Genomic DNA, 24530 nt, shown 5'->3' on the forward strand with positions numbered 1-24530 from the left:
GTACCAGTTATGGCTGGAAACATCCCAGAGTGTCATCAATTAGGAAAGGAGAGAACAGCTGAGTCACTGTTTGCTGACCTAAAGCACCTCTGCTTCAGTCCTTTACCAGGCAGCTTGATCTTTCCAGAGTCTGGCACCAGAAAACCCAACAGCTTTGATGTTAGTGAATCAGATTCTGGGTTCTTACCAGTGTTTGAACATGGCCTTTGGTAGGATGTTGCAGGTAGCTTAGTCCTCTGCTGGCTGAGGTTGTCCTACACACTTCACACCCAGTACACGCCAGAGCTAACAAAGTTCTCCCAGACTCCACCCCACCCAATGCTCTGAGACCTTTCAGCATCGCTCTCAGGAGCAGTATGGCTTTCTCTAAGAACCCTGTGTTCATTTGCATGAGGATTTAGTCTCCATGATCAAAAAAGGAAATTGCTATCTGTCTGAATATGTTGATATAAAAGACTAAAGGCTAGGAAGACAGTTCAGTGTGCAAAATGCCTGCTAGGTAAGCATGAAGGATCTGTGTTCATATCCCCAGCACCCATGTAAAAGTTAAGTGTGGCTGGGTGAATCTTTAATGCCAGCAATGGAGAAGTGGAGACAGGCAGGTAGGTCCCAGGGGCTCACTGGTCAGGCAGCCTGGCTAAAATGGCGGACTCTTGGTTACAGAAAAAAAAAAAAAAGTGGAGAGAGAAATTGACTTCTGGCCTCCACACTCCTATACATGAGTGAGTGTACCTTTACAACATGTGCAAACACATACACATGCACACATGTACATAGACACATACCTCTGAACTATACCAAGCTTATTATAACAGTATACAATTGGAAGCAACCTAAATATCCTACTGAGTGGAAATGTTTAATTAATTATGATTTGTCCAAACAATATTATATAGGCATTAAGCAGATAAGTAGATTTATATGTCCCAATGAAAATCAAAGTATCACTTACGATACGTTGTGAACGATAACATATGTCACATGTATATAATCCATGTAAAAGTATTTCAGAAATGCAGGACCTGAGGAACAGTCTCATAATCAAGGTACTCAGCAGGTTGAGCCCAGAGGACTGTGGGTCTGAGACCAGCCTGAGAAACTTAGTAAGATTTTTCTTTAAATAAAGTAAAAGGATATCATATATTGGGTTTAAGACTGCAGAGATGGCGGCTCATTGGGTAAAGTTTTTGTCATATGCACATGAGAACCTGAAATTTGATCTCCAGACTCATGGAAAAAGAGCAAAGCTGTACACACACACACACACACACACACACACACACACACACACGAGAGAAAGAGAGAGAGAGAGAGAGAGAGAGAGAGAGAGAGAGAGAGAGAGAGAGAGAGAGAGAGAGAGAGAGAGAGAGAGAAAGAGAGAGAGAGAAAGAGAGAGAGAGAGAAAGAGAGAGAGACCACATATGCTATTGTGAAATAATGAAAAAAAAATGTTCTAAAACTAATAGCTGAAAAAAAGATGACTCAGCCCATTGAGTTAGTGCCCTGATAAGCATTTGTTAGTGTGTGCTCTGTCAGTAGGGCAGTCTACGCTTAGGCGACATGGCTCCTGGTTCAGCTGGCTTTGCTTGTGCTCATTCTTGCTACAAGGGCTTGGTCAGTGGCAGGTTGGGACAAGTTACATCACTCATACATCTAGTGCTGGCTGTGCACTATCCGCTAAGCCTCTTTTGTAGGTGATCCACAGATATCTTTGAGCAGATCTGCACCAGTATTCAGTGTTTTGAAACAAAATTATAATTTTAAAGTTATGAGAGGGGTGAATATTGATAGATTGCTTTGTTTGAGTGTTTTAATAGTATTCCCCAAAGGCTTAACCTATGGTCCATGTTCTGCCTCTTCGCTAACTGTGTCTGGACACCACTAATACACAGGCTCAGGGGGTGCTGGGCAATGTCTGCCATGGGAGTCTGCAGTCCGAATCTCCCTTTGAGGCTCAGAGCACCGCTATGCACCAGGTGGAAGGGAAACGCTGGGTCTGGACTAGCAGGATTCTGATCCCATTGGGAGCAAGTGCAGAGTCCTGGAGGGGCAGGACAAGAGAGAAGGCCTTGCTCAGAAGTCTCAATGTTGTGGATCTTTTAGAAGGCCTTCCTGTGCCAATCTCTAATGAAGCAGCTATCTGAGATGATCTTAACTTGTTCATATTTCTTTATTGGGGGTGGATGTGAATGCATATGCTTTATTGGGGTGAGCCAGGGGTTATATAACTTGAGAGGTATGAGAATATCCAGGAAGGGAAGGTCATCGGCTAAAGGCAAAGGCTATTAAGATGCCTCACTGGCATGAAGAGGTGTTCCAGGTGCTGTGTTAGGTGACTGACTGCTCATGGCCACCTTAGTTGAGTGATCACATGCTCTGGAGAAGACACAGAGGCAAGGAGGAAGCAGCTCCACCCCTGATATCCCAGATCTCTGAGATTCCTGGGGTTTGAGCACGGTCCACCTCTGCAGTTCTTGTGCATGGCTTGTGACAGGCAGAAAGGGAAAAGAGATGTCTGGGCCATGGAAACATGCAGACTTCATGAGGCTCATGTACCAAGGTGGTTGGTTTCAAGGTTGATGGGAGAGGCTGACAGAAGTCAGGGGAGAAAAGAGTTCTACAGAGTTAGGATTCAGCAATGGGGAGGGATCAAAGTGGCCTGGTAAATGCCACATACCTACCACAGGACTGGAGGCCCCCCAGAAGGATGGGGTCTTAGGTTTCTTTCTTCCCACGGAGTCTGTTAATGGTCAGCGAACTTAATCTAGCTGTGGCTTTTGAGGACGCTGGCAGGTCCAGCACTTGTGAGATGTGGCTAATGCGTGATAAACTCTGTGCAGGTTGTGGCCCGGGAACTGCTGGCCCAGTACAGCAAGCAATATAAGAAAAACCGGCTCTTGGGTATGATCCAGAACTGGACCGCAACTGCAGGGGACAAGCTGAGAACCAGGTACATACTGCCCGAGACACCATTCTTCCTCCTTAAGGGGTTTACTTTGAGCCTGTTTCTAGAGTCTTGACATGGGGTCAATGTGTGCTTGTTTGACAAATTTAGTATCTAATGTACACGAAAACAGTAGGGACTGAAAAATTAGTGCTGTGCACCTACCAACTTAAGGCCTAAAATATTTCTGACTCTGCCCTTTCAAGGTTCTTCTTTATTATTTGCTCTGTGTGTTTAGATCCTAAAACTTTATGAAGTAGGTTCTTTCTTATTTCCATTTTACAGGTAGAGAAACTGAGGGACAAGAACTAAGTATTTTTCTCAAAGTTATGTGGTGTATGAGTGGCAGGGATGAGATTTGACCCCAGCCTGTCAAGTTTGGGGAATCTATGCCTGGATTTTTTTATTTTTACTTTTTTATTTATTTTTATTTTTAGTATATTGTCTTTAACCTCTATTGAAAAGACTCAAGACTCTTAATACTCAACAGCTGATATATTGTGTAATTTTCTGTTTTCACCTGAGATTATTTTTTTTACTTTGGTTTACCTAAGTTAGATAAGTAGACAGGAATCTTCATTGCATGCATAAGTGCCACAATTTGACTGTCTTATTTAAATCTCCAGCTTTGACTGACATTTGAGTTGTGTTCAATAACTTGATATTTTGTATATTTATATCAAGATACAAAATATCGTGATATTTTGTATAACCTTGTTCATGTTTTCTGAGGAACATGGGGAGGGGGTTCCAACTTGAAGCCACAGACGTCCGCAGAGCGAGCCTACCATCTCAGATGCAACTGAAGCCCCCTCCACGCAGTAGCCTGACCTGTGCTGTACTCACAATGCTCCCTGGTGTTAGAAACAAAATTGAAGGATATTGGCCTCAACCCTTTCAACAGATTTCATGGCTTATTATTGACTTGTAATCTGTTGTTTGAAAAACGCTCCCCTAGGGTCTATTACATAGGTGTGGAATTGCTCTTTTAAGGAGTATGCCAATGTTTAACATCAGTAGATGGCTCCAGAAAGTTTTCATGTTACAATTGCTACCAGCAGCACGCAGATTTTGGCTTCTTTGGACCACATTGTCATCTACAGCGTTCACACTTGAGAACCATGCAGTCAAGTTTAAAAATTCATTCTCAAAAACAAAAACAAAACAACCCCTTCCCCCCCAAAACAAAAACACCTCATCATGTTTTAAGTAAGTTTGTGATTTTTATATCAGGCTCCCAGGTATCTTAACTCTAGCTCAGGAGAATCTGACATCCTCATATGGCCTCTTCAGGACCTACACACACACACATATACACATAAGTAAAAATAACTTAATATTAATAATAGTAGAGTGTGCTGAAGGCCACTAAACTCTATGTGTAAAGTAGTAAACATAACAAATGTTTAGAGAGCAAGTTATTTTCTCACCTCCAGTACACACACACACTCGCACATACACACATGCAGCATGAGCACATACACACACATATACATATAGACATACACACATGTGCATATGTGTGCTCATGCACACATACACATGCATTCACAAAAATGCACACAAAGTGCATGCACACAAAGACTCACACACATGCACACATCTGTGCAACACAGGCATGTACACATCTGCACATGTACATACACAATACACACTAATAAAGTATAGTAAAATTTAAGGAAAATGATTTTCATGAAAGACACAATTTCCTAAAAATCTCCATTTGTTATTTTAGTGCACATTTGTTATTGCCATATTATAAATTTTATCAAATGAATTTCTTCTTTATTCTCTTAACTTGATATGCTTTTGTAAAATTTCTTGCATTTAGTGTGTGTGTGTATGTGTGTGTGTGTGTGCACGCATGTGTGCCACAGTACATATGTAGAGATCAGAGGACAACTTGCAGGAGTTGGTTCTTGACTTCTGTCCTGTGAATTCTGGGGCTAGAACCTGGATCATCAGTTTTTACCCACTGAACCATCTAGATTGTTGTTCTTATTTGTATACTTCTCTGCTTTAGAGTTACATCATAGTTTTATTGTTGAACTGTTTGGGAAGAACTTTTTATTTGGTGGAAGAAGTCAATAAAGATTTGAAAGTGATCTGAGCTCGGGAGAATATTTAAAACCTTGATTTAACCCAATGGTTTTAGGGCAGTTAAAACTTTTTCTTCATGGGTCACTCTGGTAAGTTCCACCTCCTTCTACATCCCCTTTGTCTCTTGTGGCGTCCCTTTGCTTTGTTGTGTGGCTCAGTCTCCCCAGAGTTTCACCTGGTCTAGTGTGTTTCAGACAACCATAGTTCCCCCTGCTGCTCCTTAAATAAACCTTGCTGTGGTAGTTAATTTTCTTTGTCAACTCGACACAATATAAAATCACCTCAGAAGGAATCTCAACCACGAATGTTCCAGATTAAGTACACCCGTGGCCATGCCTGTGAGAGACTGTCTTACGTGGGTTGACTCAAGTGGAAAGATCCACCCCAAATGTGGCAGCGCCCTTTCATGGTCTGGGCCCCAGACTGAATGAACCTCGAGCAGGCTGAGTGCTCATGAGCATGGTCAAGTGATTGCCCAGGCTGTTAGCTGTGCATGTCACGTGACTAGCTGCCTGACACTAATTCCTGATGCCATGATGGACTATAACCTGGGGTTGTAAACCAGATAAACCTTTCTCCCTTAAGTTGCTTTTGTCCAGGTGTTTTATGATAGCAACAGGAAATAAAATCAAGACATCTTTTCTGTTTTACTCTGCCCATAAATGTTTTATTTATTTTTTTTAATTCTACTTTGGGAGGGTTCATAGTATTTCTAAAATAATCACTTTTACTTAGAAACTGATTATTGCTCTGAATTAATTTTTAAAAAGCTATTAGAAAATGCAATCTTATAATCTTGACTAAAGTCATAGAGGAGGGGACTGGAAGAATGTCTCTGGGTTGAGAGTACTTGCTTCTCTTGCAGAGGACCTGAATTAAATTCCCAGCACTCACATGGTGGTTAGGTAACTCCATTTATTTATTTATTTATTTATTTATTTATTTGTTTGTTTGTTTATTTAGCAAAATAATATAATTTATTATTTACCATTTATTTGTTTATTATTAAATACAGTGTCCTTTTCTGGCCACTTAAGGTACTAGTAACACACATGGTGCACACATACATACATATAGGGAAAACATCATACCTAGAAAATAAATAAATAAATCTAAAACCACACATAATATACAATAAATTATGTATTACACTTCTCATACACAATAGGATAAGGAAAAATGCGCAGATCTGCAGCCGGTCTCTTTTCATCCTCATTCTATAACTTCCTGTTTATCCTGACTGTGCTTTATATCAGAGCTTGAGTTGCTTTTCTGAAGTCTCTCTTATTTTTTATGTTTCACTTTGTTCTCATGAACTTTAGGGAACCAGCAATGATTCTCTTTTAGCATTGGAACACCCACCACTAGGGATTTTCTAGAGCCCCCAGCTGACTGGTTTGACTGTTTTTCTAACAGAGCTGAGAGAAGAACACAGTTCCCAGCAGCATCCATTTCATCCTCTCAGGAACCTTGTTCACAGCCTGCTGCAAATCATTCACTCTTTGTTTCCTTTCCAGAGAGCAGAGCTAGATGTATTTTTGTCACTGGAACATGGCAAGCTCTCAACATATGCAAATTGATATCCCCTGCAAAATTTCCAGGATAGATTTGAGATGTGCAGAGGCAGTTCCAACTGTAAATATTTGGAAAGTGCTAGCCCATTTTTTTTTTTTTTTTTGGTCTCAGTTATTCACCTCTGTGGTGGTTTGAATGAGAATGGCCCCATAGGCTTATATGTGTGAATGCTTGGTACACAGTTAGTGGAACTGTTTGGGAAGGACTAGGAGGTATGGTTTTGTTGGAGGAATGTCACTAGGGGTAGGCTGTGGAGTTTCAAAAGCCCAAGCCATTCCTAATTAGCTTTCTCTGCCTAGTAGTTGTGATAAAAGCTTTCAGCTACTGCTCCAGCACCATGCCTGCTTGCCTCCTACCATGCTCCTCCCCGTGATGGTCCTAGTACTCTAAACCCCTGAAACTGTAGACCTCAAATAAACTTTCTCTTCCATAAGTTGTCTTGGTCATGGTGTCTCTTCACAGCAGTAGAAAAGAAACTGAAACAACCTCTGGAAAGGTTCATCTCTCTCACATAGCCAGGATTTACTCATTCCATATGTTGGTGCTTAATCACTTAAATCCCATACTTTGTTTTCTTCTGTAAAGGAAAGCTATTGACACCAACACATGTCCAAACACTCCCTATATGCCAGACACAGCTCTGCGTATCAGTATGACAACACAGCAGTAGCTGGACTTTGCTTCCATGGGACTCATATTCTATTTAAATAGGATGAATTAGGTCTTAATGACAATGTCCAAGAGTGTTGGGGGGAGAGCACACAGTGAGAAGGGCTGAGAACTCTCCAATTCTTTGAAGTTTCTCCAAGCAGGCAGCCATTAGGGGGTCGCTTAAGGCTATTGCTCATTTGGACCTTAGAGGAACCAGGACTGGTTCAGAAAGGCTTCATGAAACTAGGCTGGGAGGTACAGCTGTGGGCTGGCAGGGAGGAGGGCAGACTCACAGGAAGAGGAGGGTCTGATAAGAGGTTGTACCTGGACTGTCCCAGGAAGCTCTGCCTCTCACCGTTCTGCCTGCCAATGTTACGCTCATGCTCATATCAGTCTAGAGGCTTCACAGTGGCTCCTGGATATCGGGGAGGGAAGATTCTGCTTCACAGTGTGGTATTATCCATATCCAACTGTGAAAATGTTCAGATATGCAACCAAATGTGAAGGATTCGAGGGTGAACATTCATGTATTTACCTTTTATGGAAAATCTACCATGATCATGCTATTTACTTATTGTTCATGCTAAATCTCTATCACATGTGCACAGTCATGTGTCACTTGATAACAGAGACGAATTCTGAGAAGTGAATCCCCCAGGGTGTTTTGTAGTGGGAACATCATGGAGTATATGTCACAAAACTGGATGATCTGGATCAGTGTTCAGCTTGGACTCTTGGTGAAATCACAGGACCTGGTATCACCATGGGTTTATGTGGCCATCGCTGTTGGAATGTGGCACATTGTTTAACAGTAAATATTTTTAACAATTATTTATTATATGCTAAAATAATGATAAATTATAGCCTTGTAAATGCATAAAGGTATAATATAGTTGTTTATTATCATTATATAGCATTAAATTTTATACCTATTTACTTATGCTGTACTTTTATATGACCTGGCAGGCAGCACAGTAAATCTGTTCATAGCAGCACCTAAGCAAACACAAGTCCTGTGATATGTTGTGAATCTCTCTCTCTCTCTCTCTCTCTCTCTCTCTCTCTCTCTCTCTCTCTCTCTCTCTCTCTTTTTCTAGTATTTCTCTTCATAGCTCTGGTTGTCCTGAAACCCTCTCTGCACCCCAGGCTAGCCTCAAACTGAAAGATCCACTCTCCTCTGCCTCCCAAGTACTGGGATTAAAGTTGTGTACCACCACACCCTGCTCCTGTGTTGTGGGATCTTACAATGACCATGGTACCATAGACAATGGTAAATTTTCAGCTCCATTGTGAGCTCATGGGATTGTTATACAGTGTGAGCATTATTAACTAGAATCTGATTATGATGTCACCCAGCATCAGCTCATCTCCTTGTGCATCTTAAAGTACACTGCATATATTAATCGTACTCTGAAGTAGCATTGTTTATTCAGATTTAACCTGTTGGGACAATTCCTTTTCCTCTAATGTAGAATTTTCTTATGATACCCTGCACAGAACTTGCATGTACACTTGTTGAGTTTTGGCAAGTGCATACATGCTATTCTGATATTTTTCCACCAAAGCCTAGAGTTTCCCATTCTAGGGTTTCATGTAAATGGAACATACTGTCTATACTCTTTTGTAGCTGCCTCAATAATTCAATATAATGCTTTTTGAGATTTATTCATGGTGTCATATATATTACTTTCCCCCTTTTTATTACTGAGTGGTATTTTATGGATATTCTGTGATTTGTTCTCCATTCTCTTATAACAGATAGACACCTGGGATGTTTCTAGTTTTTCACTCAGATGAGTAGGGCAGCTACGAATAGTCTTATATAAGCCTTTTTATGAATGTTGCTCTTGATTTCTCTGGGGTAAATAGGAGACATAGAATTGCTAGTCATAACGTATATGCTTGTTTTATGAGAGACTGTGGGAGTGCCAGAGCTGGTTTGACCATTTGACACTTTCCTGGGTAGATATGAGCAGTCTGGCTTCTCTTGGCAACATTTGACACAGTATATTTAATTTTGGACCGACGGCTGGGTGTAGCATGCCATTTCACTCCAGTTTTCATTTGCGTTTCTCTGATGACCAGTGATCTGCATTTGCCTTGAATCTAGTTTTCCTTCTTTAGTCATTGTGGCTTCCTTGTAAAACAGGCAGTTATTCGAGGTCCCTCCTGGCGGTGGTCCAAGTTTCAAGGCTTTCTACTTTTGGGTGACTTCCTTGCGCTCACAAGGGACACGGATGTGTGGGTGAGGCCCTGCACACCCAGTGTACAGCCTAACGGGAATATACACTGAGCTGTGGTAAACATCCCAAGATAGAATGGCAGTTTCCAACACAAACATTCACAGTTCATAGACTAGCCACTGGATGAGTAAGTCTTGTAAAAAATAAACTATGCAAGTTTCTTATCCCTTTTATGAACTAGACTGAGTCAGGAGCTCAACTTTCTGAAACTAGATTCAGAATGAGCATTGATTTATAGTGATTGAGATTTCCCAGGAGCTGGCGTGTAAGCTATCCCCACCCCCACCCCACCCTACTGCCACCTTTGTCTCTGAGGAAAGCAACTGCTCTTTGAGCACTTTGTCCTTCTGGCTCATGAAGAGTGTTCTTCTGCTTAGAATGAGCAGCAGCTACCTGGAATTTCAAGGTTTAATTAGTGGCATTCTGAGTTATTTGGGTCTCACAATAATTCACTTTCCCAGGATGTAGGAAAATGGGAAAGTGAGCTATGGAAAAACCTTTTATGAATTAATATCCTATGGACTGGTTAGCTTTTAGTCAACTTGATATAACCTAGGGTCATCTGGGAAGAGTGAACCTCAATTGAGAGAAGGCCTCCATCAGATTGGCCTGTGGACAAGTCTGTGGGTGCTTTTCTTGATTGATGATTGGTGTGGGAGGGCCCATCTCACTGCAGGGTGGTGCTGCCCCTAGGCACGTGGTCTTAGGTTATATGAAAAAGCAGGCTGAGCAACCTGTGAAGAGTAAGCCAGTAAGCAATGTTTCTTCATGGCCTCTGCTTCAGTTCCTGCCTCCAAGTTTCTGCCTTGAGTTCCTTCCCTACCTTCTCACAGTGATAGATTATAACCAGGAAATACAGGTTAAATAAATTCTTTCCTTCCCAAGTTGTTTTGGTCAATGTTTATCACACCAACAGAGAGGCAAACTAATAAAACATACCTTAAAAAAAAACACATTTAATTATTTACGTGTGTGTGTGTGTGTGTGTGTGTGTGTGTGTGTGTGTGTGTACATCCACAGCCTGTGTGTGAAGGTCAGAGGACACTTGCAGGTGTCTATTCATGCTTTACACCATGTGGATCCCAGAAACTGAACTCAGGTCATCAGGGTGGATGGCCAGTGCTTTTAATTTCCATGCAGAGCCATCTCACGAGTACTCCTGCATCTTGTGATCTAGGTGATCAGGAGATTCATGAGGAAGAAACACAAGATCAGCACCAAGTCAGACTTGTGTGAGAAAAAACCCAGGGTGGGAGCCATTTGCCTACTGGTGTCTACGTCTGTTGGTTCCCCATGCTTCAGTCTCCCCGTTTGCCAAGTGGGAAAGGTATCAATGGCTACCTCCCGAGCGAAAGCATAATCTATTTACCCTGTGCTTGCTACAGCCCTCTGGGCACTTATTCCCTCCAGTATCTGGGTCCCCCAGAATAAAACCCACCAAGGCTTGAAGGTCTTCTCTCCATGTGACATCCAGTGGGTGACTGCATCCTTCTGAGCTTCAGTTTCCATTTAGTATATTAATTATGATGGCATCTGCATGTTAGATAATAACTCATATAGACAATTCTCAATAACTCAATACTAGATAATAATAACTCAAAACTCTTGAATGTTGTTATAAGCGTCACCTGGTGGAAATGGCATTAACTGTCAATAAAGAAACGCTATGTAGAAAATATTGATTTTGAAGATGCCATAGTCAGTAGAAAAAAGCAAGGAGCCATATTCCTTCTTTAACACTAGGGCAAATATGTGGAATAAACCAGAGGCAAGCATTCACTAGGAAGTACTGAAAAGAAGCCATGTCATACCAATGGAGCTGGGATGGGGTACATATCTATGATGCCTTCCTTGGAAGAAAGTGATTTGGGGTTTAAAAATACATATTCTGTTGTAATAAGAATTACTATTATTACTGTCTTCATCATCATCACCATCATCACCATCACTGTGTGTGTGTGTCTGTGTGTGTGTCTGTGTATGTGCATGTGTGTGTGTCTGTGTATGTACGTGTGCATGCGCGTGTGTGTACATGTGCCACGGTGCCTGTGTAGAGGTTTGAGGATAACTTTTGTGGATTGGCTTTCTTCTTCCACTACAGAATGGAAAGATTAAACCCATGAGGTTGTTGTCAATTGCTTTTACTCATTGAGACATCTGTCTGGCTCTTTAAAAAATTTTTTAATATTTTAAAATTATGTTTGCATTTTTGTGCATTTGTGTGTGTATGTGAGTGCAAGTGCCTACAGAGGCCAGAGGCGTTGGCTTATTTGAGCTGGAGTTACTGGCATTGTTAGCTTCCTGATGTGAGTGCTGGGGACTGAACTCAGACGCTCTAAAAGAGTAGTGTGTGCTCTAACCACTGCTGGCCATACCTCTAGCTCCCACCGGCCATTAGGAATCATCTCTGGGGAGCTCTTTAAAGTGTTTCATTTTTATTGTTTGTTTGTTTGTTTGTTTGTTTGTTTGTTTGAGACAGTGGTTGGTGTGTGTGTGTGTGTGTGTGTGTGTGTGTGTGTGTGTGTGTGTGTGGTGTGTGTGTGTGTGCGTGCGTGTGTGTTGCCTTGGCTCTCCTAGAACTAGCTCTGCGGACCAGGCTGGCTTGGAACTCACAAATATCTATCTCTGCCTCCCAGATGCTTGGGTTAAAGGCATGTGCCACCCACCCCACACCTCCAACTTAGCTGGGATCTTGTTTTTTTTAAGGCAAACTAATAACAATAGTCACTGTGTGTGTTTTTTCCTCCAGTTTCCTGGTGTTTAACACTGACAAGGTAGGATGTCTAGCCTTTCTGCTGAAAGCAGTGAATTTTCGAGAAAGGGTTCTTCAGCGGAGCTTGGTGTCCAGAATTTACTATAAGGTAATGATGCTGTTATTTTTTTTCCCCTTTTGATGAATGTGTAAGGCATAGCTGAACCCTGTGTTTACTTTAGTAGGGGATGAATCTGCCCAATCATAAGCTTAGGGAAGCACTCAGAGTTCCACAGGCTACCTTACAGAGCAACCTTGGCTGCTCCTGAGGCAAGAGAATACTGTTTAACCCTCTGTGTGCTGTTCTAGAACCCTGCCCATGGGCATCACTTGGTACCACAGTAGGTGTAGAGTGCAATGATTTTCATTGGGAATGAAAAAAAAAAAATGTCCTCTGGAGAAAGTCTGTACATCAAACATAAGTTAGCATTGTCTAGTCTGAGGTGTATTGCACTTTTTATTAAAAAATGCATGGATTTCTGTGGAAACACAACACAGGAGGTGGAGAGATGGCTCCGTTCCTAAGGTGCTTTCTGTGCAAGCATGAGGACCAAAGTCACCCCACTCCAACACACACACAGAGAGAGAGAGAGAGAGAGAGAGAGAGACAGACAGACAGAGAGACAGAGAGACAGAGAGACAGAGACAGAGACAGAGACAGAGGGGGGGAGAGAGAGAGAGAGTGCGAGAAGAGCAGTGAGTGTGGTAGCATCTGCCTGTAATCTCATTATTAAAGATGTGGAGACAAGAGTCTCCTGGGGTTTGCTAGCCAACCTGTGTAGCTAGTCAGCGAGATCCATGTTTAGTAAGAGACCCTGTCTCAAAATTAAGAGAGTGGAAATGAGAAGGGATGGAGAAAAACACCATATGTTGATCTCTGGTCTCTACAAGCATGTATACACACCATACATGGGCAGCCACTCACCCATACATACCTATATAAAAATATCCCCACACAAATACACACATATGTTAAAAAAAAAAAAAAAAAAGGCCATCATTGATAGATACCAAGAAGGAATAGCTGTCATGCACAGTGCCAGTGGGTTGGCTTGAAAAGACACTCCAGCTCGGCAGGGTTCATCATTTCATCCAAGGCAACTGGTCAACAAGACTCCTGAGGACTTTGCTCATCCATTCTCTATCAGCGCTTGGGGCTAAAGAACCAGCATGCAGAGATCCGCTCTTCTGTGCTGGAGCTAGGTGCTAAAGGGACAAGAACTGAGTCCTGGAATACTCTTTCAATCCACCCTCTTTATATCAATGGCACAGGGATGTCACTTGGTCTGACAGGAGACAGAAATGAAGAGAGTGCCAAGCATCTGGAGACATGCACTCTCAGGAACTGACTGAATGCACAGGAGTCCTGGAAATGCATAAGCGGTTAAGACTCAGACTTATGGAATAGTGCCACACTGCATAAGGACTTGTTGGAAGCTGGGCCTGGGGATGAGCAAATTGGTCCGTCTCTCAGGTGGAGATGGGAGGTGAGGCTCTGCCAGGCCACAGTGGCACGGTTCGGTGAGTTTAAGTCACTCCACACACCCTGGGCTTTTGTACAGGGAGACAGCTGCAGAGAGGGGAGGATAGCACCCAGAGGGAGGATGCTGCAACTGAGAATGGAGACAATGTAGCCTGTGAACCATCTTTCAACACTGTAGAAGAAATAGCTGAAGATGAAATTACAAGAGAGGAAAATAGGCACAGGTGGAAAACGCTAACAATCCAACCAGCAGGAAATCCCAAAATGCCAGAACAAAGGGAACAGCAGTGGTAATCACAGACACAATGGAAAAATGTGTCTCTGTGTGTGGAAAGCCTGTACTTGTATACTAGTGCTTTTCTCGCTGCTCTGACAAGATGTCTGACCAGAACTGCTTAAGGAAGATTTGCTTGCCTCACAGTGTGAGGGTGCTGTCCATCAAAGCAGTGCAGACATGCTGTCCATCACAGCAGTACAGGCATGCTGTCCATCAAAGCAGTACAGACATGCTGTCCATCACAGCAGTACAGGCTTCCTGTCCATCACAGCAGTGCAGACATGCTGTCCATCACAGCAGTACAGACATGCTGTCCATCACAACAGGGCAGGCATGCTGTCCATCACTGCAGTGCAGGCATGCTGTCCATCACAGCAGTGCAGGCATGTTGTCCATCACTGCAGTGCAGGCATGTTGTCCATCACAGCAGTACATACATGCTGTCCATCACAGCAGGGCAGGCATGCTGTCCATCATAGCAGGGCAGGCATGCTGTCCATCACAGCAGTACTGGCATGGCTGTAGGAGCTCGAGACAGCTAGTCACGTTACATCTGCACTGAGTGCTCTGTCCAAGTTCTTCTCTTGTATTTACCCTGGGACCCAGCCCAAGTGATCCTACCCCTTGCATTCAGGGTAGATCTTTCCTTCTCAGTTGGACTGTTCTAGAAATACCTTCATAGACACACACACACACACAGGTGTATTTTCATGGTATCTCTTCTGCCCTCAGTTCTATTTCCCACTTAGTATGGATGCTCTGAAACTCCCGAAACATTCAGAAACATTTTTCTATTTACAGTTGTCCTCTGCCAGAGGAGGAGTAATCGTTTTCATTAGTGTCTGCTCTGATTTTGAAAGAAGAAAACCTTCACACATTTGAGTGTGTTTTCCAAACAGCAAATAAATATTCGGCAAAAGATGTGCCGAAAAATTGGAAAGGACTTTAGAACCCAATGGTTAAGATTTGCTGCTGCCAAACTTCAGCATCCTCTTCTGTAATTTGGAATAATAAGGCTGAGTACAATGCAAATGTGCTGCATGGCTAGCATACCACTGAATATGTAAATTAGCCGTGGAAGCTCTAACTTCTGCATTCATGTTAATTAGATCAGTCTCTACTGTCCATGTAACCTGTTTACAGACAATACCATTAAATATTCATAGCGCACAGACAGTTTCTAGGGCTAATCAGAAAGGAAGACCATCAAGATTATCAAACAGGCTCCTGCCCTGGGGAAAGTCCACAGCCAGTTTGGGCCTGAGGCAAAATTAAGAAAAAATCTACAAGGTTAGTAGAAAGAATATGGACAAATATTATTTTAGTTTGTATTTATCACCCAGGTTTTCACTCAGCTGGATACAGGTGAGCTTATGTTTGTTTCCATACGTTCGTTGCAATAAAATGATTCTTATCAGCAATTTGAATATCTAACCTAAGCAGAGGCTGGTCTTTAGCTAGTGTCAAAGGAGGGAGTTCATCTGCAGTCCACAATTCTCCTGAAAACAACTGTAATATTTGCCTTAGAGCTTTCAAATTAAAAAAAGAAAGAAAAAGAGGAGGAGGAAGAGCAGGAGGAAGAAGAAGAGGAGGAGGAGGAGGAGAAAGAGAGGGAGAAGGAGGAAGAGGAGGAAAAGCAAAGCCAAGGTGGCTTCAGGAACATGTGTGCCTTCCTAGTTCTTTGGTAAAGCTTTGAGGTTTTTGGTTTCTTTCAAAAGCACATTCCATTATAGATATATTGGCCAGTCTTCTCAGAGCACTGGACAACCACCGTGCCTCCAACCCTGCAGTGACCAGTGAATCCCACAACAGAACCAGCCCTCTGCAGTCATTTGACCATGTGTTTCTCTCCCCCCAGAGAAGCCTCTGCTTTCCTGGTGGCTGTAAGGAGTGCTCACCCTGCCCTCCCTTGGGGGCTCATTTCTTTGGTTTTTCAAACTTGTGTTGTAAGGGCCATTCATAGTTGCTGCCTCACTTCCTCACTTGTGGGGGGGAAATATACACCAATGAGGAATGGTCTGGTGTATTGAGAAAAGCTGCCCCTATGCAGGGGAAGTCTGTAGACAAGAAGACAGATTACCGGTAATCAGTGTGTTTGAAAAATGACTTTACTTGCAAATGTGCATATCAGAAGCTGGGTAGGTAGAAAATGAGACCCTAGGTAAGTGAACTAGTCCTAGTTAGTCTGGAGTTACCTCACCACCTCCCTCCAATGGTGGACTATAATCTGGGCATGCAAGCCAAATGTACCCTTTCCTCCCCAACTTGCTTTCTGGTATGGTGTTTGTGGCAGCAATAGAGACCCTAACTAAGATAGTGCCTCCACTTCAGAGGGTATAGGAATCCACTGGGAAAGACTGATTTAAGAAAACTCATGTAGGTTGACCATTGCCACACCTCAAGGCCAAGCTGAAAGCAAAGGAACAATGGATATTATCATCAAATCCAAGTCAGTAAACTGCTAATTTTATTTGGAGATGTAGGTGGAGAATTAGGGAAGTCTGGAAAAAGGTTGCTAAAAGCATAACTATGTAACACTTTCTATTTAGACAACTACCTTTATTTACTCCAGTTTTTATTGTTGTCGATGCACAGCCTGAGTATTTTGACTGTCTGCCACTTTAAATGTGGATCTTTAAGTTGTAACAATACCACAGAGCTTCTGCAAACAATAGCAGCTGTTCTGTTTGTTACAAATTTAGACTTGACAGTACCTTTGTTCAGGTCCAAGAGTTGGGGTTGGGGATCTCATCTTAGCTCTCATATGTAGAAGAGAAGTGCCTGTGTCGGTGACTGGATGGCCCATGAGGGGGACATGCCTGGGCAAAGAGCCCTGAGAACATCCCTCCATCAAGGATTTTTCAGAACACTAGTTAGGTGGAGACTGATGGACCTAGGAAAATATTGTTGTCAGTCAGCTCAGACAGAGATTTCAGTGCTGACTGTATCCATTTGAGGATACGGACAGGACAGAATGGTAGTCGGCAGTCTGCTTATTAAATGTAAAAGATTTATTTTTATTATTTTCAGTTACGCACGCTTGTGTGGGTGAAGGGTTAAGGGCAAGTGAGCACAGGTAACTGTAGAGGCCAAAGGCGACAAATCCTCTGGAGCTGGAATTACTGGAGAGTCACCCAGTGTGGATGCTGGGAACTACTAAAGGGTCCTCTTACCAGAGAGTCACCCAGTGTGGATGCTGGGACCTACTAAAGGGTCCTCTTACCAGAGAGTCACCCAGTGTGGATGCTGGGAACTACTAAAGGGTCCTCTTCCTGTACAAGAGCAGCATTTGCTGGTAACTGCTGAGCCATCTTTGCAGCCCATACTTACTAAGTTTTCGAACGGACAGGCTAGAGAGACAGCTCAATGGCTAAAGGCGTATCACATACTGTCCTTTCAGGGTGCATGGGCTCCATCCCCAGCAGCCTGCAACTCAAGCTCCAAGGAACTTACTGTCCTTTTTTGGCCTCCACAGACACTGCACTCACCTGCTTACACCCCACACACATAATTAACGGTAAATGTAAAATCTTTTAAAAACAAACAAAAGACCCAATATGGTGACCTGAATGAGCAGGTACTTTCCTAAAAGTCTCTTGGCACAGAAACAACAAGAGCTTTGCTCCAGACTCAGATCACTAGAGACAGAAGATGCTATGAGAAGTCACATGTCCCAAATTCATAATATATGTTAAACTCAATGCATTTTCTTTCTTCTTGGGGGTCTAGCTGGGTTGGGAGGATGACATTCCCTGTGTCTTTGGAGCATGGTGACTATATCTGCAAGGGCCCCTTTGTACAGAACTGCAGCTTCCTCTCAGCTGGCTAGTGCTTAAAAATATTGGAATGTGAAACAGATTCTATAGCTCAGGGTTTAAATATTGAAAGACCTGAGACAGGGAAGAGGGAACCTAGCCCAGGAAGAGATGGCATGCCCAGGAAGGGGTGACATGGCCCAGGAAGGAGTGACACACCCAGGAAGGGATGTCACGCCCAGGAAGGGGTAGGCAGTGGTTTGCAGAGTTCTGGGGATAGAAAGTCAGGAAGCCCACGGTGAGCTGTGCTTACTTCTCAGCTTTCTTTCAGTGCTCCCAAGCATTTGCCTAGCTCTTCCCTCTTTGTCATGGCCATCATTACTATTTTAAAGCCCACTTAACAAATTCTGAAACATGTACACACATGCATGCACATGCACACATATGCACACACACATGCACACACATGCATATGTGAACATGTGCATACATACACACAGGCACTCACACATGCACACATATGCATATACACACATACACACACACATACATATGTGCCCACACAATGCATACACACACACACATTCATATTCATTCATCCCCGTGTTTCTGTTCCTCTAGAGAACCCTGTTTAAGACTTGTGTCATGAAAACTATCCTGTTACTTGGTCTTTTTCTCTCTTGCTCCCTTCTCCACCAATAGGAACCCAGAAACTTAATAGTAGGACTCACATTTTCTCCTTCTCCCTCCCTTCCAACCCTCTCTGTGCATGACTTTTACTAGAAAGACATTAGCAAGTGTCTGTTCACTCCAGACAGGACATCATGGCAGACAAAAGAAATTATTCCATCCAAGTCTAGCCTAGTAACTCAGTGTGATTGGGGGTAGGTGTACATACAATGCAATAGGTGAAAAGTCACTCAAAGGCATGGGTGATATAGGCAGAGACATCACTGAAAAGCCTACCTTAGAAGGGGTCATGACTTCAGAGTTCCCTGTACACTTCCACTGGAAAGCTTCCTCTCTGTAGCAATTGTTTCGGCTTCTATAATCTGTGGAGAGGCCTTGTGAACTGTAAGTTTCAGAAGCTTCCTGCACCTTGTTATGTTTGCTTCCTGTGCCTTTGAGCCTCCCTCCAGGAAGGAGTATTTCCATTGGGAGGAAATAATCACATAATATTTCCCCTTTCCCATACCCAGAGCCCTAAACTATCTTTCTGAGAAGGGGCTGGGAAGGTAAAGAGGAAGTTGAAACAAAGAAGAGGAAAGAAAATTTTACTCCTGATAATTACATGGGAGTTGTAGCCATTTCCGTGGGAGTCTGTGAGCTTGGAAAGAGTCTTAATGATCATATAGTCAGGCCCATTCATTACTGGCTGCCAGCCTGGATCAAGACAACCTGTGGCTTCTTCATGGTGTTGGTCGCCAAAGAGAAAAGGGGACCAAGGAAAGTCCAGAGATGGGACTGTGAAGATAGCCAGGGGCTCCTCCTTGCATCCTGAAGTTCCCTCATTTCTATGTGTATTACTTGGAACAAGCATCTCCCCAAATTATTCATTTGGTGAAATCCTATTATATCAGAATGGATATGTCAATAATTATGTTATGCTTGGAACTATAATCCAATGCTGTTGGTTACTTTCTTGATTTTGATCAAGAATCATGTTTGCAGCTGGGGCCATGGTGAGCTGCTTGCTTAGTTTGCTTTGTGGGTCCCTTTCATGGGTCCCCTGACACCTCTTCCACTCATGCTTTCTTTTTCTTTTCTTTCTTTTTGACCATTTTCTTACTTCATGGTTTATCTTTCTTTGTTACTGGCAACTCTAGATCAGGATCCCAGGCTGTAAATAATTGTGCTTAAAATCCAGTGTCTTCTCCTTGGGTTCCTTCTGCTTCCTATCCAAAGCCATAGAATAAATGTAAATATGAACATATGTTAAGTTATGTGTGTCAGAAACCCTGAGTTATTAATGATGGGTCTGACTTCAGGGTGAACAGTAGGATTCATTTTAAAGTCTCTCTTCCACTTGTTGCTTCTTGTTTGTGTTTGTGTTCCCAGGATATATGTCAAGAACTTAACAGAACTGCTCCTGCTGAGAAACACATTTACTAACTGGAATACAATATTTTTCTCTGTAACATTAGCCTTACATCATCAAATCAAAACAGTATTTCTAACATTTCTCTAACTAGGTCATTTCTACTCTTCTGCATGCATGGCTCTCTATCCATGTGTAGCAAACTGACTCATTCGATGTATTCTTCTTTCAACTCCCCCATAACATGGCTGAGTTACCTTTTCCATTTACTTTTAAAATTTTTTTTTGGGGTCTCTATGAGAACCTGTGGAGTTCCTACCCTCGTTGCTGTACAGAAAACTACATCTCTTTGGCTTTTTTTTTTTCTTTTACTGTTGTGGTTTGAAAATGAAATACCCCTTACCCACTCTGAAGTGTTAAAGACCTGACTCCTAGCTAGCAGCTCCTGAGAGGGGACTGAGTGCTCAGACCTGGTCAACAGAGAAATCCATTGATGGATCCATAGTTTGATAGTATTGATCAATGATGGAAACTAGGAGGTAGGTCTTATTTGGAGGAACTGGGTCACTAGGGGTGTACACTTGAAGAATCTCCCTCTTCCTCTCCCTCTCCCTTTCCATCCCCATCCCCATCCCCATCCCCATCCCCATCCCCATCCCCATCTCCATCTCCATCTCCACCTCCATCTCCATCCACTTATCATGTAATGAGCATGCTCCATGTTGTTCTGTTTCACCATGACCCAGAAACAACAGACCCAAGCTTGTTTGTCACAGGTATTGTTTCCTGATGAGGGAAAGCTTAGACACCCACTTTCCCCATCCTCATTACTCCATTTCCATCTCTCCCTTTCTCCCCTTGCTTAACTGTTATTTGTATTTTTCCCCACAATGAGTATACATGTGTGCATGCTCATAATGCCTTTTTCATATATGAAGGGCGGCCTATATAGACTTAGATTTTTTTTCCCTTGTGCTGCAGAGCCATCAGCTTGTGATTGCAGCTCAGCTCACTAAGCCTCTCTTACACATTTGATTTCCCATTTACGATTTCATAATTTCTGAAACTCTGCTCAGAGGGAGTGGGTGACGTTGGCCGTGTCTACTTCCTCATAATCTCATCCACAGGACAGAATCTGCTCTTGTGCTTTCCTTTTCTTTGGTTTGACAGGTAGAATATTATCTCCATATTATGTGTGTGTGTGTGTGTGTGTGTGTGTGTGTGTGTGTGTATGTGTGCAGCTTTTGATGGGTAGCAGGTGTTAACTCCATGTTATATGTGAAGCTTTTCTTGTGTTTTCTGCTCCTACCAGGTCCCCCCTTCTCTATGAGATTTTGATATTTTGCATCATTTTTTCTTCTGTGCTGAGAACTAAACAAAAGGAGCCAGGAATGATGGCTCACGCCTTTAATCTTAGCACATGGGAGGCAGAGGCAGGTAGATCTCTGAATTTGAGGCCAGCCTGGTCTACAGATCAGTTCCAGGACAGCCAGGGCTACTACATAGTAGGACCCTCTTAAAACAAAGCAAACAAATAAATACTAACAACAAAAAAGAAAACATCTAAAAGTATTTATTAAATTAATTTGGCTTTTAAGAAAACATTTTCTATGAAAGAAAAGCTGCAGGTTTGTGTCATTTTATTGTTGAATCTGTCATTCATTTTAAACAAAACTATGCCACTTCTGCCGGTCAATGTTTTGTCGCTGTGGCATAAACACACACAATGTAACAAGGAGAAGTTTGATCTTGGCCCACAGTTTCTGAGGACTCGGACCACGCTGACTGGCATTCTCTTCAAGCCTGGGGTGAGTCAGAACTCTGTGGTGAAGGGTGTGGTGCTCACCCCCAGCAGCCAGGAACAGAAGGAAGAGAAAGGAGAGACCACAGACAACACACCACTCAAAGCACACTCCAGTGGCCGGCTTCTTTCAAAGTCCCCAACTCTAAAAGTTACCACCTCCCAAAAATTATACCCAAGCTCAGGATCATGCCCTCCACAGGAGCTTGTGTGGAACTGTTCACACCCCAACCATAGTTCCAGCTGGCTTTTAAAAACAGCAAAAGACTGGATCAGTGTGTGTGTGTGCATGTGTGCGTGTGTGTGTGTGTGTGTGTGTGTGTGTGTGTGTGTGTGTGTGTGTATGTAGAACAAAGAAAAAAAGACAGGTGAGCATTCTTCATAAATGTATATCAGCAACATAGTGACTGACACCAGTAATATATATTTTTTAAAACAAATTGCATTATAACTGAGAGGTATTTATTTCAGAATTGTAAGATAGGTTTGATGTCAAATATTAACCAATACTGTAAACATCAGTCAATGAAAGCTATAATACAAAACAAAAACAACTAAACCTCCAAAGGAGATGATGTGTATGATAATATATTATGAACAGAATTATTTTTTGGTTTTTTTTGTTTGTTTGTTTGTTTGTTTTTCTTTTTGTTTTTGTTTTTGTTTTTTTTTTTTTGAGACAGGCAGCTCACTATATAGACCAGAATGACCTAGAACTCACAGAGATTCCCAGGCCTCTGCTCACTGAGTGCTGGAGTTACAGGTGAGCAGCACCCTGCCCAACCATGAAAACATTTGACAAAACTCCTGACTGAAAAAAGAAAATCTCAGTAGGAATAAAAAAGAATTTTCCTCACTTTGAGAAGGGCACATCTTTATGTATTTCAGAGTCTTGTCAGTATAATTGGCATGAGAAGGTGGGGAGTGAGGGATAGAGGGAATGGGAGAGAGGGAGATAAAGGGGAGAATAGAGAAGTGGAGGGAGAGAGAAAGGAAGGAAATGTAAAGATTGTAACAAGAAATAAAGCTGCCTTAACTCTCGGGTGAAATAACCCTTTTTTTTGGTAGAAGATTTAAAGGGGGCTAACAATGTGGCTCAGTGAGTAAAGAAGCTTACCCACAAACCTGGAGACTGGAGTTCAGTCCTCAGAACTCTGTAAAGGTAGATGGAGAAAGCTGTCCTTGGACTACATACCCTGCATCAGACACACTCACGTAACTCACATAAAGAACTAAGAGCATGAAAAAAAAAAAGACCTAAAAGAACTTACCAAACAGAACTCTACAGGATCCAAAGAGCAGTACATGATTGTAGTATGTAAAATTCAATATTCAAAGCAAAGCTCGTTTGTACATCCTCTTAGTAGGCAACTGGAAAATAAAAGTCAATTTATAGTATACTCACAAACATGAGCATCTTATACATATATTCAGCAGTAAAAATTCCAAAGCATAAAAGACAGTGCACAAAACACTACAAAATATCCAGAGTATGTCAAGAAATATTCTAAATAACAGCGAGGCACATATCACGTTAGTGTATGAGACTTAACATTGCCATGAGACGTCCCACTCCCCACAGAGTCGGCTCCTCTTCAGTCAAAACCTTGGAAAGAATATTTGTAAACTTACAAGCTCACTTGACAGTTTATATGGAAATGCAAATGATGTAAAACAGCCCACCAAACTTTGAAAAAAGTGGAAGTCACTGAGGACTGGTGCCAACTGATTTCAAAGCGTGTGCTGAGACTGTCCTAGTCCAGGCCTGAGAACGTTGGCAGGAAGTTGGGCAGACCAGCAGAGCGCTGCCAGGCTCACTTAGCTACACAGATTTGTCCACTCAAATCTGACATGAAATAAATTAAACAATGAGGAGGATTTTTTTTTTTTTTAAATAGCAAGGAAAAGTAGATTCTGAATGGACAAGAAACAAGCTGTGATCTGTTTCCTACTCCATGCACAGATGTTCATTAAAGACCAGCACAGACTTGAATATAATCAGGCAAACTGTAAAATTTCCAGAGAAAACAGGAAAACATCACCAATATCTAAGCTGGAAGCCATAGGAAACAAAGACTTCGTAGGAAACACAGAAAGCGCCGATCGTTTACATTAGCGATTGGTAAATTGTTATTGCCTGAAAGACACCCATCAGGACAGAGGCAAACACTAAACCTGGAGGGAACGACTTGCAGTGTCTGTGTCTGTCAAAAGGTTTCATCCAGAGTGTATGAAGAACCCTCAAAATGAAATAATGAAAAAGATACGATCTAAGAAAAGTTTTCACAAAAGACTTGAAAAGACACCTCATAAAAGAAGATAAAAGAGGAGCTAACGAGCGCGTGAAACTTTGCCTAATCTCATTAGTCATAGAGAGCTAGAAATCAAAACCACAAAGAAGAACCAACACTCACCCACTGACGCATATCAACTGAAGTGCTTGATGGCACTCAGCCCCAGTGGTAGTGCAGGGCAACCCTGGGTCCCAGAGCTAAGACAATCTAAATGGAATCATGGAAGCTGAGGATACAGCATGGTGATAGAGCGTTCATTCACCACCATGCACAAGGCCCTGGGTTCAATTACACACACACACACACACACACACACACACACACACACACTAGTTTGAGAGTCTATTGTAATGTTAAATGTACACTTATTCTATGATCCAGAAATTCTGTTCCTAGAGATATATAGCCAAGAAATGACACTACATTGTTCATAAATAGCCTCACACAGGACTGTTCCTAACAGCTCTATTAATAACTCCAAGTTGGAAACTGGAAACCGAATGTTTATAGATATGAAACTAGACAAGTAAACTGTGGTTGACTTCCCATAGTGAATCATGTGACACAGCATGTGTGAGTTCTACAGACGTGCTCAGTGATGTGAAAGAGTGTATACC

At 42.3% G+C, this 24530-nt stretch overlaps 1 protein-coding gene across 2 annotated transcripts in view; it reads left to right on the forward strand.

Moving 5' to 3' along the window:
• The window catches only part of Acoxl (acyl-CoA oxidase like), a 290661-nt gene that overhangs the window by 196278 nt on the left and 69853 nt on the right, over positions 1 to 24530 (forward strand). For both annotated transcript variants that reach the window (XM_031371845.1, XM_031371846.1), the window contains 2 exons: positions 2841 to 2950; positions 12263 to 12374. In XM_031371845.1, the coding sequence (XP_031227705.1) occupies positions 2841 to 2950; positions 12263 to 12374 (222 nt within the window). The remainder of the gene's footprint in view (positions 1 to 2840; positions 2951 to 12262; positions 12375 to 24530) is intronic.

Source organism: Mastomys coucha, unplaced genomic scaffold, assembly GCF_008632895.1.
Source record: "Mastomys coucha isolate ucsf_1 unplaced genomic scaffold, UCSF_Mcou_1 pScaffold15, whole genome shotgun sequence".
NCBI lineage: Eukaryota > Metazoa > Chordata > Mammalia > Rodentia > Muridae > Mastomys > Mastomys coucha.